We start from the raw sequence: 13,787 nt of genomic DNA, 5'->3' as shown, positions 1-13,787 counted from the left end.
CTTGGTAACCCCCTAGACTGATTAACCATTCTAGTAATATGTCACTATGCTACATATGAAGGGAAATGTCTCAGTGTTCTCACCTGTGAAGTGAACATTCTAGGAGGTCAAGTTTGTTTTCTTTCTCTGAAATTGTCCCACATGCTCCTATGAATGATGGCTCATTTCACGCCTCTGCCATCTGGTGAGTTCACTGTGCGCTCACCATCACCCCGAGGTCTGTGTGTGGGTAAAGCACAGTGTCTAGCACACAGGAAGCACTCAATAAAGGATGGTTGTGATTAGAACAAAATCAGGGCACCATCTTTTAAATGAACCACAGGGTGCCCTGACCGTGTCACTGGCTGCTGGAATAGCAGCAGATGGGTGGGATGGGGGAGGGCCAAATGGGCACTTGGTTGTAAAATAGCCACTGCCTTTGCCTCGTGCGGATCGGCAACTGACCACTCAGGTGAGAAGTACACGGTAAGGGGCTGGGAGGAAGGGGTGTACGGGTGGCGGTCTTCAGGGTCTATCAGGAAACCACATTTTCTGTGACAGACACTGTGTGTGCCCTGAGCCTCATCTTCCCAGTCCATCTCAAACTTTTAGCTGCAGCTGAAATGCCTGGCGCAGTGGGATGGCCATCAGTTCCTGGAACACATGGGCAGCTTCCACCCCAACTGCCTGCGGAGTCAGCCTTTCTGCCTCCGGCCAGGGCTTCCTCAGAGGTGGGAATGGGAACAAGTGAAGGACCCTGTTTTCAGAAGCAGCCTAGTCCCACGAGGGCAACCTTCAACCAGCGGGGAAGGGAAGCCCATGAGCAGTCCCAGCCTCCCTTCCTCTGATGGGACAATTCTGCAGTAGTTTCAGTGTGGCTCCTCAGAGGCACTCTGGTGGCATCGGAACTCAGACACCCACAGGGATGGCCAGCTCTCTCCGGCCCTGTACTGCCTTCTCCTCCTCCCCCGCCTCACGCTCCTGCTCCCTCACTCCAGCTTCCTGAGTCCACCTCCCTAACCAAGCCCTTGCCTCAGTCTCTGCTTTGGGGAACCCAAACTGAGACCCCTGACCACCTCAGAGCCTTGTTCAGAGTCCCATCAAGTCCTGAAGAGAATCACAGCCCTTGTCGCACTGCACTGTGGCTGCAGAACCAGGAGGTCCATCAAAGCCAGGATCGAGTCTGTCTGATTTACCCTGGAACCCCAGGCGCCCTGGCACGGAGGCAGCACCCGCTCAGTAAGTTGTTAGTTGAGCAGATACCAGCCATACATCTGCTGTCCATGCATCAAGAGGGTCAGGAGGCAACCAGGTCTCATTGACAATTCAGGGAATGCTTCTCTGTTTCAGAAAAGCTTTACAATGAAACTAAGGCAGAGCCATTAGCAGCAGGGGAAAACAGACATCTTCTATTAAGCCTGCCCACCGCTGCCCCACAAAACACAGCCAGGCTTCTCTGCCTCCTGGCTCACATACTCGAAGGAGCTCAGCCTAACTTCTCTGACTGTCCATCAGTGCATTCCACCCGTTGCCTCCTCCTTCCCTATTTTCTCTTTCCCTTTTGATTCACAGCTGTGTATTTCCATCCAGAAACCATAACAAAGGACTAGATCAAAGAAATTGAAATAAATAAAGCTGACTGTGCTGCTGTTGCTCCTTTAAATTCTTTCTCCCCCAGGCCTTGAAGCTAGAGGTTGCAAACTAGCTGCCTATGGGTCAAGGGTGGTTGGCAGATATGTTTCTGAGAGGCCCATACAATGTTCTTAAAGTGGCCAATATTTAAAACTCAGTATAGGGAACATAAAAATCCACATTTTCAACTATTCTTGAAAAATTAAAGATATGATGACATGCACTACAATTAGCTGGGGTGAGTTTAACCACTTCCTAGAGATGGGACCCAAAGCCCTCTATGTGCTGTGGTCCCCAGTATGCCCTTTTAACTCTCACCCTTAGCCCCTTGTCAGTTGCCATTTGTGACTGTGACACACAAAGTTCACTTTGCTCTTTCTTGTTACTTGTCTGGCCTTGAAGGTGAAGGTATATGAGCTTGCTCCCCCATATTTAAGCACTTGGACAAAACAGGTCCCAGCTGCTATGAATGTTCCTTGTGTTTTTAAAAAGCCTCTGGCAAGGGATTCAAGCTTCCTACTCTAATGCTATCAGGCCTTGTGCCATTATTTGGAATCCCATCTTGATGTGATGATGATGATGGTGATGTAATGCTAGTCCAGGATAGCAGTTATTCATGGCACACATGCCTGCCTAATCCTACAGATGCCTTCTTTAAAAGAAATTATTACTACTAAGGGATTTGGGAGAGATGAGGAATAAATGGAGCAAAGACAGAAAGGAGAGGCCAGCAGGAGCCACATTTCAGTGATGCTTGCCTTGTCCTTGCTTCCTAAAAGGGGAGAGTAGCCTGGTGGGAAAAGAAAAGAAATCCTTCCCATCCACACTTTAGATTCCGGTTCAGGCAAAAATACAGACCACTTCTTACCACTAAAACTGTAAAATCAAGTTATCCCTGAGCAAGGGGAGAACTTTGAGCACACTGCATGAATCAGCCTGCCTCGGCATGCAGAAAGGACCCAGACAGTTTGCACCAAGTTTATAGATCCATAAACCACAGTAAATTCCCGACTCCTGCAAAGTTAGAAGTTAATACAAAAATTCAAAGGCAACAGGAAGAATAATTCCCATAACCTACCAGAGCTCCAAGACAGAACTCAAATGACTGTGTGAAATACCACTTACTGAAGGACCACCATTCTTGCAACATTCACTCAATCACTAAACAAATATTTTTCTGTGGGCAAGGGACGAGGGATGAAGTAATCATTAAGACAGACATAGGAACACTTTGTGAAGCTTATGGTCTAGCAGGAAAGTCATTAAGTGCGCAGCTGCAATTATTTCATGAATGACAAGCGTGACCATGGTAGGAAAGAGAAGCCAAGGTATAGAAACATATACCAAGAGACATAACCTAGGAAGAGGGGTCCTCTGAGGGAAAAGTATTTAAGCTCAGGCCAAAAGGGTGAGTAGGAGTTGCCCAGGCAAACAGCCTGTCCATCTTTATTTAGCACTTATTACATGCCTGGCACTGTATCAGGCACTGGGGTTGGGGAGGTGAATTAACATGAGTCTCTCCTCAAAGAATTTACAGTCTACTGGGGGCAAACAGACTTGCATTATACCTGTGCTGGGAAGTGATAGGGATTCTTCCTCCCCTGAAACAGATTAAATAGTCATTTTAAACATGTTCTGATACTCAGAAGAATTCAACCAGAAATCTTCCTAATTGCAAAATGTTCTGTTGTGAGTTCAGAGAACTTCTCCAATAATTTAATAAAGCAGCTGAAATTGAGAAACTGTCAAACCCCGTAGTGCACCCGGGGTTTCACCAGGATAACAAGGCTTGTTGTCTGCAGATGCACAAGCTCTGGAAGAAAACTCACAGCAGGCACAGGGCAGCCCAAGCCTCCAAAAGAAAGGCTAAATGAGGAGTTGGACAGAGGCGACTGAGGCAGGCTATTCAACTTCAGAGACCTGGGGAGAAAATGCTTGCTGGTTAACAATATTAACAATCATCACCAGAATGTTAATGACTACTAAAGATTCTGATCAACCTTTAGGTGTACTTACACTTAATTCTACTATTGTCCCAGTTTGTGGATGAGAAAACTAAGGATTAGAATAAACCAGAAATTTCTGTTTATGGCATTATGATATACTCAATAACCTGCAAACTAAAGTCCACAAAGCATTTGACTTGCTTAACAAAACAACACATCCTTTTCACAAAAAGGAGTTTACAAGTAGTTTGATCCTCAAGTATCAAAATCAAAGGGTGAAATCATATTAGAGCAGTAGATAGATATGGCAGCTACGCCTTGGGGGCTGACTGGGACAAATGACTGGACTCACTGAATAAGGAGCTTGGATTTTAATGGCTATAAGAAGATATAAAATGAGGTGCTAAACCTGTGTAAAGCAGGGAGTTGGTACTGAGATTCCTCCACATAAAGTTAGGGGCTTACAAGAGTTACACCCTCAGTGAAAAGACACAACAGGTAGAAAGTCACCCACTGGGACAGGAAGACCACAAGAAAATCTAACTCTCTCTCCTGGGCTCTGGGCATGGAATAAAATGGCTTCCCTGAGAATTCGTATTCATGGTTCTTCTATCATAAGAGTTTAGAGTTTTAACATAAATTAATTGGGTAGTCTAGAAAGCTCCAAAATGAGGATTTAACATAAAAAATTATCTTAAGCAAGTGAGATCTCCTAGGGCACCCAACAGAAACAAATGAAGGGACCTACCTTTAACCTGGACCATTCCCAAGTCCCATAAGTAAAGCCTTTCTGAAAATGAGTTCACAATCCAAAATCACAAGGCAAAAGGAAAAAATTCACCATGAATGAAAGTCAGCAGTCACAATAAACAATAGGAAAGACCTTCAAATAATAGAACAATCAGATAAAGACTATAAAATAAATGTTTCAATTAACTGAAGACATAAAGGAAGGAATAAAAACATAAAAGATCAAGACACTAACAATAAAGACCAGTCATGTGTGAAAAAGAATCTCTAGAAAACAAAAACTGAATTATTGAAAATAGAATCTTGGTAGATTGGCTATTAGCAGATAAACACACCTCAAGGGAGACTTGGTAAACAAGAAGCTAAAGCTGGGAAAATGTAACATAAGAAATAAAGAGAAGAAAAATATCAAAGAGGTCAGTACATAAGAAAAAAAGAATGGGAAAAATCCAAGATACATCTAATAAGAACTCCAGAAGGAGTGAAAATAGAATAAAAGAGAGATTATTCAAAGACAAAGTGTTAAAAAATAAAAGAGACAAAAGGCCCAAAATGGAGTCATTTGTGCTAAGCCCACATCACCAAACTGAGACTTAATACTTAACCTAATTGCAGATTCAGCCTTTATTAAAAATGTAATCTTAACTGGTGAGGCTGGAATTACCTGGTCAACACTGGTGGCCCCTGCCATCCCCCAAAGGAAGTTGACCTTGCCTAGACAACCCACTCTTTGCAAGTAACATCATCCTGCCCGCTTCTGCCTATAAAAGCCTCCCATTTTGTACAGCTCTTTGGAGTTCCTTTCTAATTGCTAGATGGAATGCTGCCCAATTCATGAATTGTTGGATAAAATCAATAAGACTTCTAAAATTTATTCAGTTGAATTTTGTTTTTTAACAACAGGAAACCTCTGACTCAGGAAATACAATGAGTCCTAAGCATAGCAATTAAAACTAAATTCATACTAAATGCATTGTGCTGAAACTCCAGAACACTGAAGACAAAGAGGAGCTCTAACAATCAAACAGAAGAAAAGGCAGGATACTTAAAAAGGAACAATAATAATTAGACTGACAGTAGACACCTCAGTAGCATCACAGAAGCTAACACAGAGGACAAACATCTTCAAAGTACAAATAGAAAACAGGATTTCGACTTAATCATTTACAAGTGAGGCGAAAATAAAACCATTTTCAGACAAGCAAAAGAGTGTTAGCCACTGAAAAATTTATCATTGAAAGGACTATGAAAGTATGCACTTCAAAAAGAAGGAGGTGGAAACTAGAAGTAAGAAGTTGGAGATACGAAGAAATAAAAAATTAACTGGTAAATATTTTGGTGACTCTGAATAAATAATTCATTGGCTCTATAAAATACTGATGATGACGACGACTAACACTGGGAGGACCATAAGAGGTAATCTGAATTAAAGCATTCCAAGCCCTTCTGTTGTTCATGAGAAGGATAAGGATAGTGATCAAATTTAAATTTGTTTAGACTTGATGTCAACTATGCATGTTAAATTTTTAAGGAAATCAGAGAGAGAGGGAATTACATTCAGTCGTGGTAACTATTCGGAAAAAATAAATAAATAAACCAGGGAAAGGAAAATAGGGAGTAATGAGGAGAGAGAAGTGACTGGTGGAGGGGAAAAGATAGAATAAAGAAAACTCAATCCAATAGAAAGCAGGAACAGATCATTTCTCAGCATTAAAAAAAAAAATCAGAACAAATAATAGAAAACAAGAAGTAGAAATAAACCTAAAATTATCAATAAATACAAGTAGACTAAACACACCAGCCAAAAAGACAAAGATACTAGATTAGGGTTTTTTTAATTACAAGAGACTCACCGAAATACAAGTATGCCACAAGTTTAAAAGTATAGAAAAATTATGCAAAAAAAACCCCAGAGCTATATTAATATCAGACAATTTTGTAAGTAAAAGCATTAAGAATTCAGGAGAGTTCTTGCATAATACCAAAGGAACAATTCACCAAGAAGAAATGTACACCATGACCTTTTACTCACTTTGTGATAATCCAAAGTATACTTAAAGCCAAAAATGACAGAACTACAAGGAGAAAAAGACAAATCGCCAAACTTTTCTCTTTCAGTGATTAGGTAGACAAAGAAATCAGGAAAGATGTGGATTTGGACAATGCAATTAAAAGGCTGGTCTGACGAACATCGTGTAGACTACTGAATCTTTAAAAAAAAAAAAAGAATATGCATTCTATTTAGAGAATGCATATCCTTTTCAAGCACATAAGCATCAGTTATAAAACTGACCACTTGGCAAGTCTCAACAAATTGCAAAGAATCAGCATAATAGAGACCACAGGCAAAAAAGTGAGAAATCAATAACTAAAAGATTACTTAAACACATATATATTTGGAAATTCAAGTTTGTAATTTTAATTACCACAAGATAAATAGTGTGTATTTTTCAAGATTTACTCTCAAAGGAGAAATAATTCTGCAAATAGAAAATATTTAGAACTAAATGAAAATGAAAATACCATATTTCAAAACCCATGGGAAGAAACCAGAGTTTTAAAGGACATTCTGTAGCTGTAAATGCTTATATTAGAAAAGTTGGCTGAACATTAATGAGCTGAGTATCAATCTTAATAAGGTAGAAAAAGAACAGAATGAACCCAAAGTACACAGAAGGAAGGGAATAATAAAGCTAGAGCAGTCGACAAAGTATGAAACAAACTTACAAGAGCAAGGTTTGGCAAAACACAAAATGGTTCCTTTTAACACTAATCGTGATAAGAACAGGAGAGGCAGGTAATGAAGTGGTAGGAAGTTGGCTCTGGAGCTGACTGCTTCGTTGGAGTCCCCACTCTGCCACTTACCAGCTGCATGGCTGTGGGCACGTGACTTGTGGCTGGCACTGGTGGAACCACAGCTCAAACCCAGGACTGCAGACCCCGGTGCCCGGGCACTAACTGGTTATTCCTACAGTAGGAATTTCGGGTGTGTACTTTGAAGAGAGTATCGTCCTTCCATAATGAAACCGGGTATTATTATACCCACTTAACAGATAGAGAAACTGAGGTTTGAAGAATATATGTAATTCTCCTCAAGTCATGAAATAGGAAGCATTGGAGCTGACTCAAGACCAGATCTTTCTGACTCTGAAGTCTGCCCTCTTAACCACCACGCTCATTAATAAGAGGTGAGGAAAATCCCTGTTGGCCACTCACTGTATACTCAACTTCAGGGAAAACATCTTTTCTAAGGCAGAATATAAAAGAGAAGGGGCAAACGCAGCCTTGCTCACGAACAGAAGTTCTTACTTTTACTAATAATATCCCAGTGGTTAAGAATACAGAGTCTGGAATTAGAAATAATAATAATTGCTAATATTTATTAGATACTTACTATGTGCCAAGCATAATGCTAGCCTCTTTATTCCTCACAACATCCCCCCCTTTTTTTTTCTTTCAACATTTTGCCAATTTTATGTCACTGATCCTCCATCTCCACACGCAGGTGTCTCCCTTCCCTTCCCCTTTTCTTTGCTCTAAAATTCTAAAATAAACCCAGACTATGTATCATTTCATTTGTAAATACTTCAGTATGTTTCTCTTATGAAATGGGCTTTTTTTCTTTTTTTTCAAAACCGTAATACTCCTATCACACCTTTCTTAATGTCATTCAATACACATCCAAGGTTCAGATCTCATGTTCAGATCTCACTGACCGTAGAGAAAACAATGAACAGACGCACACACCTTGCACGAGGCCAGCCACACAGAAGGCCCAGGCAAAGGCGGGAGCTACTATGTTTGGTACATGATAAATGGTGACCGAGGACACTGGGGTGTCACGCTTTCCCCACATGGGGGTTGAACCAGAATGATGAGGCCTGAGATGATGGCTGAGGGAAGGTGAAATGAAGGGGGACAACTGAATTCTACTGGGCACAATTACATGCTAGGTTCTGTGAAGCCATGCATGCTCTTCCTTGCACCAAATTACTCAGTTTCAGAGAGAGCTACTGAAATTGAATGGTTAAACTGCTGAGGACAAGTAGCCTTATATCCTAGAATTCACCACCGAGTGCTGGCTAATTTTATTACAGGGGAGAATCACAGGCTTTCCCCACCCTGGGCTGCCCTCAGAGGTCAGCGATGTGGACCAAGAGCAAAGTGCAGGCGCTCTCTCCCCACATCTGGTGAGTTAGGACGTAGAGGCAGCCCACGAGCATCTGTATGAGTTTGGGTGCAGGCGATAGGACAGGACATGATGGCAAAGATGGGCACCCTGAGCCGTCAGTTTCGCAGACTCTCAGTGTCCCAACAACGTCCCTTTCTGCAGGCTCTATTATTGTCCCACAACACAGATCAAGCACCTCAGATGCAGAGAGGTTAACCTCACACACTACAGACTGGCAGAGGCAGGATTCCAATCCAAGCCACCTAACACCAGAGCCTACATTGTAATCCACACCAAACTCCTTGGGGCTCAACTTCCTTACCCACTGATTGGGGGTGGCAATATCCACCCCCTCTATCGAACTGTGAAGAGGACCTGAGACAAGGAGATAAAGCCACCAGCACAGTGTCTGGTGATGAAGGAAATGACAGTGATGACAACTGGTACTTGCAAAGATACAGGCTCACAGGGATGTTACCACTCCTAACTGCTCCAGACTAACCTACCACATAAAATCTTCACAAAGATAACTTTGCTTCCATTTCGCTCTCACAAATCCTCCAGAGGACACTTGTGCTCTATGAAAATTAGCTCTAAGCTAATTTTCAAAATCAAAATCATGGCATTTCATATTATATGAAGACATGAAGAAAAGTATTTAAAAGAATCTAACAAAGCAAACTGCAGAGAAGTTGGGGTAGAGGGGGCAGCTCACATTACCCAATAGAGTAAATCTAGACTTGAACTTAATTTTTTAGAATTCTTGAAATATCAGTGATGGCAGCGTCAAAGACCAATTAATCAGGTTGTTTGTTCTCTGTGTGTGAGTCCCTGTTGCCATCTACAGTTGAAAACAGGGCATGCATGCAACACTGCCAAATTAACTAAAAACCTAGTCTTGAGGACTCAGACGCTAAGAAAATATGCTCATACAATGAGTACAGCACGTGGAAATGTTACCTGGAGGAGCAGCTCTTTTTCAACCACCTCTTCCGTCTTGCTGATGAGACGCTTCTGCAGGGCATGAATTTTCTGAATCAGCTCAAAGGTACTGGGGTCACTGGCCTGTTCAAAAGGAACAAAATTAAGCAGCTGAGATGATCAGTTTCAAAGCACTGAGGTCCCTATGCAAAATCACTGTTTTCTGAAAATCGACTGCAAAGCTGTAGACCCAATACAGAGAGAATCAGAACCAAAAAAAAAAAAAAAGTATAACAAATGAGACATCATCAAAATAGACTGATGTCTGGCTAATGTTTTATCTGTTACCTCTAGTTAGTCAATAAATGGAAAGTTAATATGTTTATTTCACCAGGGGAAATAGTAACCACAATATGACAGCTACAGGGCATCAAACCTGACTCTTCACCACCATCCAAAAACCAGGCTGAGTGCTTTCCAAATATTATTAAATATTAGTCACATGACAGCCCTCTTAGACAGTATTATCTTCCCCTTTTACAGATAAGGCAACTGAGGCTCAGAGGAGGAAGTCATTTCCCCACACTGATAAAGGTCGAGCTGGATTCAAGCCCAGATATGTCTGGCTCCAAAGCCTGGGATTTTTAATTACTATGCTCTGAGGTTTCGCTACCATCATCTCTGCTTCCGTAGGAATGAGACAGGGCTCCCTAATTCATTCCATCTCAGGATTCTCCTTTCCTAATTGTCAACAAGAAGATTCATTACAGCCTGTGAGGGGGATGTCTGCTAATAATTGGCAGCAGAACACAGCCATGGTGTTGGTGTTTAGCTCTCAAACAGCGTTATCAATCCCAAAAGCTTTGATGTGCCTTCAGTCTGTGCATAATTCAAACAAGATCTGCAGTTATACCTTGATAATTTGTCCTCTGGACTTTGAGCCAAAGCTTCACTTCCAACTGTACTGACATTCAGAATTAATTTAGCAGCTAAATATCTTCAGCTGCCTCCCAGAGTCTCTATTTTCTAATTTTTTAAATAGAAATTGAAATGAATTGGAGACTTCAAAGATCTGCTTGAAAACACATGGAAGAAAACTACTGTGACAGTAAACGGATTTAAAATCTTTAGCCCCACTTCCCCAGACACAACCATATCATTGTTCAGTAAACTACCCAACTCTTGGCATTTGAAGAGAAATAAATGAGGGTCCAAGAGAGGTGGGGGGAGATATTCCATGGACTCTGACGGTGCTTAAGAAATACTAAGCAGAGCCAACTGATGCCCACATATTGGGACTAGATTTGGCACCCACATTCACTTGGCAACACTGGATGTCATTAAAATTCAGGCCTTATGTTTACGTCACAATTTATAATGCATTATCTTTAATGCTTTCTTCATTTAAAGGAAAAAATAAAAACGAAAAACAAAAACCTACTTGGCTGATTTTTCCCCGTGCCCTCTTTTCTATATCACACTCTTCTATTCTCCCAGCACTCTAACTGTGCACTTAGTCGAAACCCCTTGTGGCCCCCATACTGCTGGGTACAACTATAGGAGATGGGCATCTTTCTCCTGAATAAGCAGTTTGTCTTCCACTGCGAACTGCTGGTGGTAATGCCTATCAGGAGGTCATAAAACAAAATGTGAGGTTTATTATCCATCATCTACCAATGGGACTTTGGCTGTGTCCGCAGATCCTAAGAGAAGGGGTTTAACTAACACAATGTTAGTTCTTTGAAAAGAGGGCTAGTTCACAAAAGCCCTATTTCCTGTGGGGAATAAAAGGAGGCAAAGGCCAACTGAAAGATGGTGAAGAGGCTGGTGGTCAATGCAGGTGAAGGCAATTAACTATCCAAGAAAAACAGGCAGCTGAAAAATAGCTGGTTGACCAAAAACTGCTTCAACAAAAACAAAAACAAAAACAAAACAAAACAAAATGTCCATTGGTGAGGCCAGTTCACAGCTTTCACTGGGTCTTCTTTAGGCAGAAAGGGTTCTGTCCAAACAGAACCCAAATCTGGAACAATCCAAATTACATTTGATCCAGCCTGACATTTTAGGCGACAATCACACTGCATTAAATAAAAACACGCTTCTTATTGGCCTTGAGGTAAGGAGACAAGCAGGGGAGACAGAGGTTTGGGGGCGGGTGGAGGCTGTGCCAGAGGTTACCTCGAGTTTCCTCCATCTGTGCACGTTCATGGGGTTCTCCAGCTCCTCCTCCAGGGCTCGGCATCTTGTCCTCTCCTTCAGGAACTCTCTCTGCGTGTGAAAAAGCTCCTGCCTGAATAAGACAAACTTTCTTTTGCAAAGAAATTCTCTACCATTTGAGTATCGTATCTTTAAGTGGTTACATACACACTACATCTCATAAAAAACTGGAATTATCGGGAGACTTTGGGAACTGAGTCCAGCCTCCTAATCTGGGCAGGACACAGATGGCATCAATTCTTGCAGAGCTCAAAGTTCAGCTTTAGCTTAAAAAAAAAAGGTACCCCTGCTTCAGAATTATGATTCTGGATATCTAAGGAATTTAGAACAAGGAAAGAACAGGGGAGGTAAATTATGAGGATTTCAATATATTTTTTAAAGTTTCTAAATGCCTCCTATAGTAGCAGTGAAACCCCAATCCACGTTCCACCACGAGGTGCGGCACCAGAATGCATGCTATCAAGGCTCAGGCGAGAACCTGACATCAATTAGGGCAGAGCATCACCGCCCTGACTGCATACTGCAGTCACCTGGGGAGCTTTGAAAACCTACCTTTGCCTGGACCCAATCCCCAAAGGGATTCTGTTAATTGGTCTAGCATGTGGCTTGGGTTTCATAGACTGTCATGTCCTGCTGGTAATTCTAACATGCAGGTCAGGATTGAAAAACATCAAATGAGGAGAGATCTTTTCTCTCAAGTTCCACAGCTACACAGATGGCTGGAAAAGTCCTGAAGAGCTAGCTCAGGCTCAAACACACTCTAAAATCTGTGAGAATCTCTAGTTAATAGGTAATGCACTACAGCCAGCCACAGTACCCAGTGAGCCGGCTGCCACCCTATTCCACGAGAAGTTTTGCTGGGAGGCGGAGAAGAGGCAAGCACTGGCATTGACATGGGCAAGAACGATATTATTATCTGTCCTCGTCTGCTGCGGGTGTGCAGATTACTAATACTAAGCCATCTCTTTTACTTAATTGCTTCATTTAAACCAATAATACAACTTCCCCTCATTAGCAAGACAAACCATTAGAATTAACCGCATGATGTTCACTCAACAGGGAGCTCAGAACAAGCTGCTGAGAATTAAAAGCATATTTTTAACACTACAATTTTCTACAGTGTCATCAGCAGAGGAGGGCAAGAGTATTTGCCACTGTTACTGATGGCTCCTTTTGTACTAGACTCTGTGCTAGGCACATCACGTTTGTTTCCATGTTTCATTTTAACTACAAGTCTAAAGCTCAGATGAGTTAAGTGATTTTTCCAAGGTCACACAGCTTATAGGTAGCAAGTCTGAGATTGGAGTTCAGCCTGCTTGCCTCCAATATCTTTATTAAGTTGTTTTCCCATCATAAAGAGAGATAAAAATCTATTATCAAAAAACCAGCAGTGTTGACTGAGAATGGGTAGAATTTGGTCCTTTGTATATGTAATAAAAATAACACATGGCTGGCAAGTTTAAGTGCTGGTCCTGGAGATCATTCAATAGCTACTTAGAATGAATCCATTTGTCTCCAAAATGTCAATGGTGGTATCTCTGCATAGTAAACTTATGAGTGATTTTCTAATCCCTTCTTTATATTTTCCTGCATTCCCCACATTTTCTACAGTGAATTTGTATTACTTTCATCATCTGAAATATGAGCAACTCTTTAAAAAAAGAGTATTGATCTATCCTTGAGAGTGGCAACTTCCCTTGCTATTCCTGAACGTATTCACTGCATCTAAAAATCAAAACTATCTTCTAATTCAACTAATTTAAGAAGCAGATCCAAACTGTGTCCTTGTCCCCAGGTGGTCAAGGATACTGTGTATCTCCAACTCTGTGGGGAATAAGATAGCTACTGAGAAAACACCAGACCTCTTATTTGGTTTCCTGCAATTGCCTATATAAAACACAGTGATGTTTTCCCAAAGGGAAAGTAGATCTTGTATAATGTAAGATTTAAAGCGAGAAGAAGGCGTACTAAGCTCAAGTGAAAGCTGCAGAAGATAAATCAAGAGTAAGATATAAAATGTGGCCACCTTCTAAGGAAACAGAGTTTTCAAATAGTAATAAAATTAAATTTTCCCCTCTTCTCATTCTGCATATAATTCCAAGAAAAAGATGTGCAAATGTTAGCAGGATTCAATTTAAATATTGATGCTCCATCTCTTGCATCCTGCCTTA

The 13,787-nt window shown here is 41.4% G+C and overlaps 1 protein-coding gene across 1 annotated transcript in view; it reads right to left on the bottom strand.

The window, feature by feature from the left end:
- Positions 1-13,787, bottom strand: part of CFAP58 (cilia and flagella associated protein 58) — a 91,479-nt gene that overhangs the window by 29,866 nt on the left and 47,826 nt on the right. Inside the window, exons 14-15 of the mRNA XM_064488395.1 lie at positions 11,578-11,689; positions 9,439-9,543 (exon numbers count right to left, since the gene is read on the bottom strand). Of these exons, the coding sequence (XP_064344465.1) occupies positions 9,439-9,543; positions 11,578-11,689 (217 nt within the window). The remainder of the gene's footprint in view (positions 1-9,438; positions 9,544-11,577; positions 11,690-13,787) is intronic.

Source organism: Camelus dromedarius, chromosome 8, assembly GCF_036321535.1.
Source record: "Camelus dromedarius isolate mCamDro1 chromosome 8, mCamDro1.pat, whole genome shotgun sequence".
NCBI classification, from domain to species: Eukaryota; Metazoa; Chordata; class Mammalia; order Artiodactyla; family Camelidae; genus Camelus; species Camelus dromedarius.
This window is presented reverse-complemented; position numbering and strand designations above follow the sequence as displayed.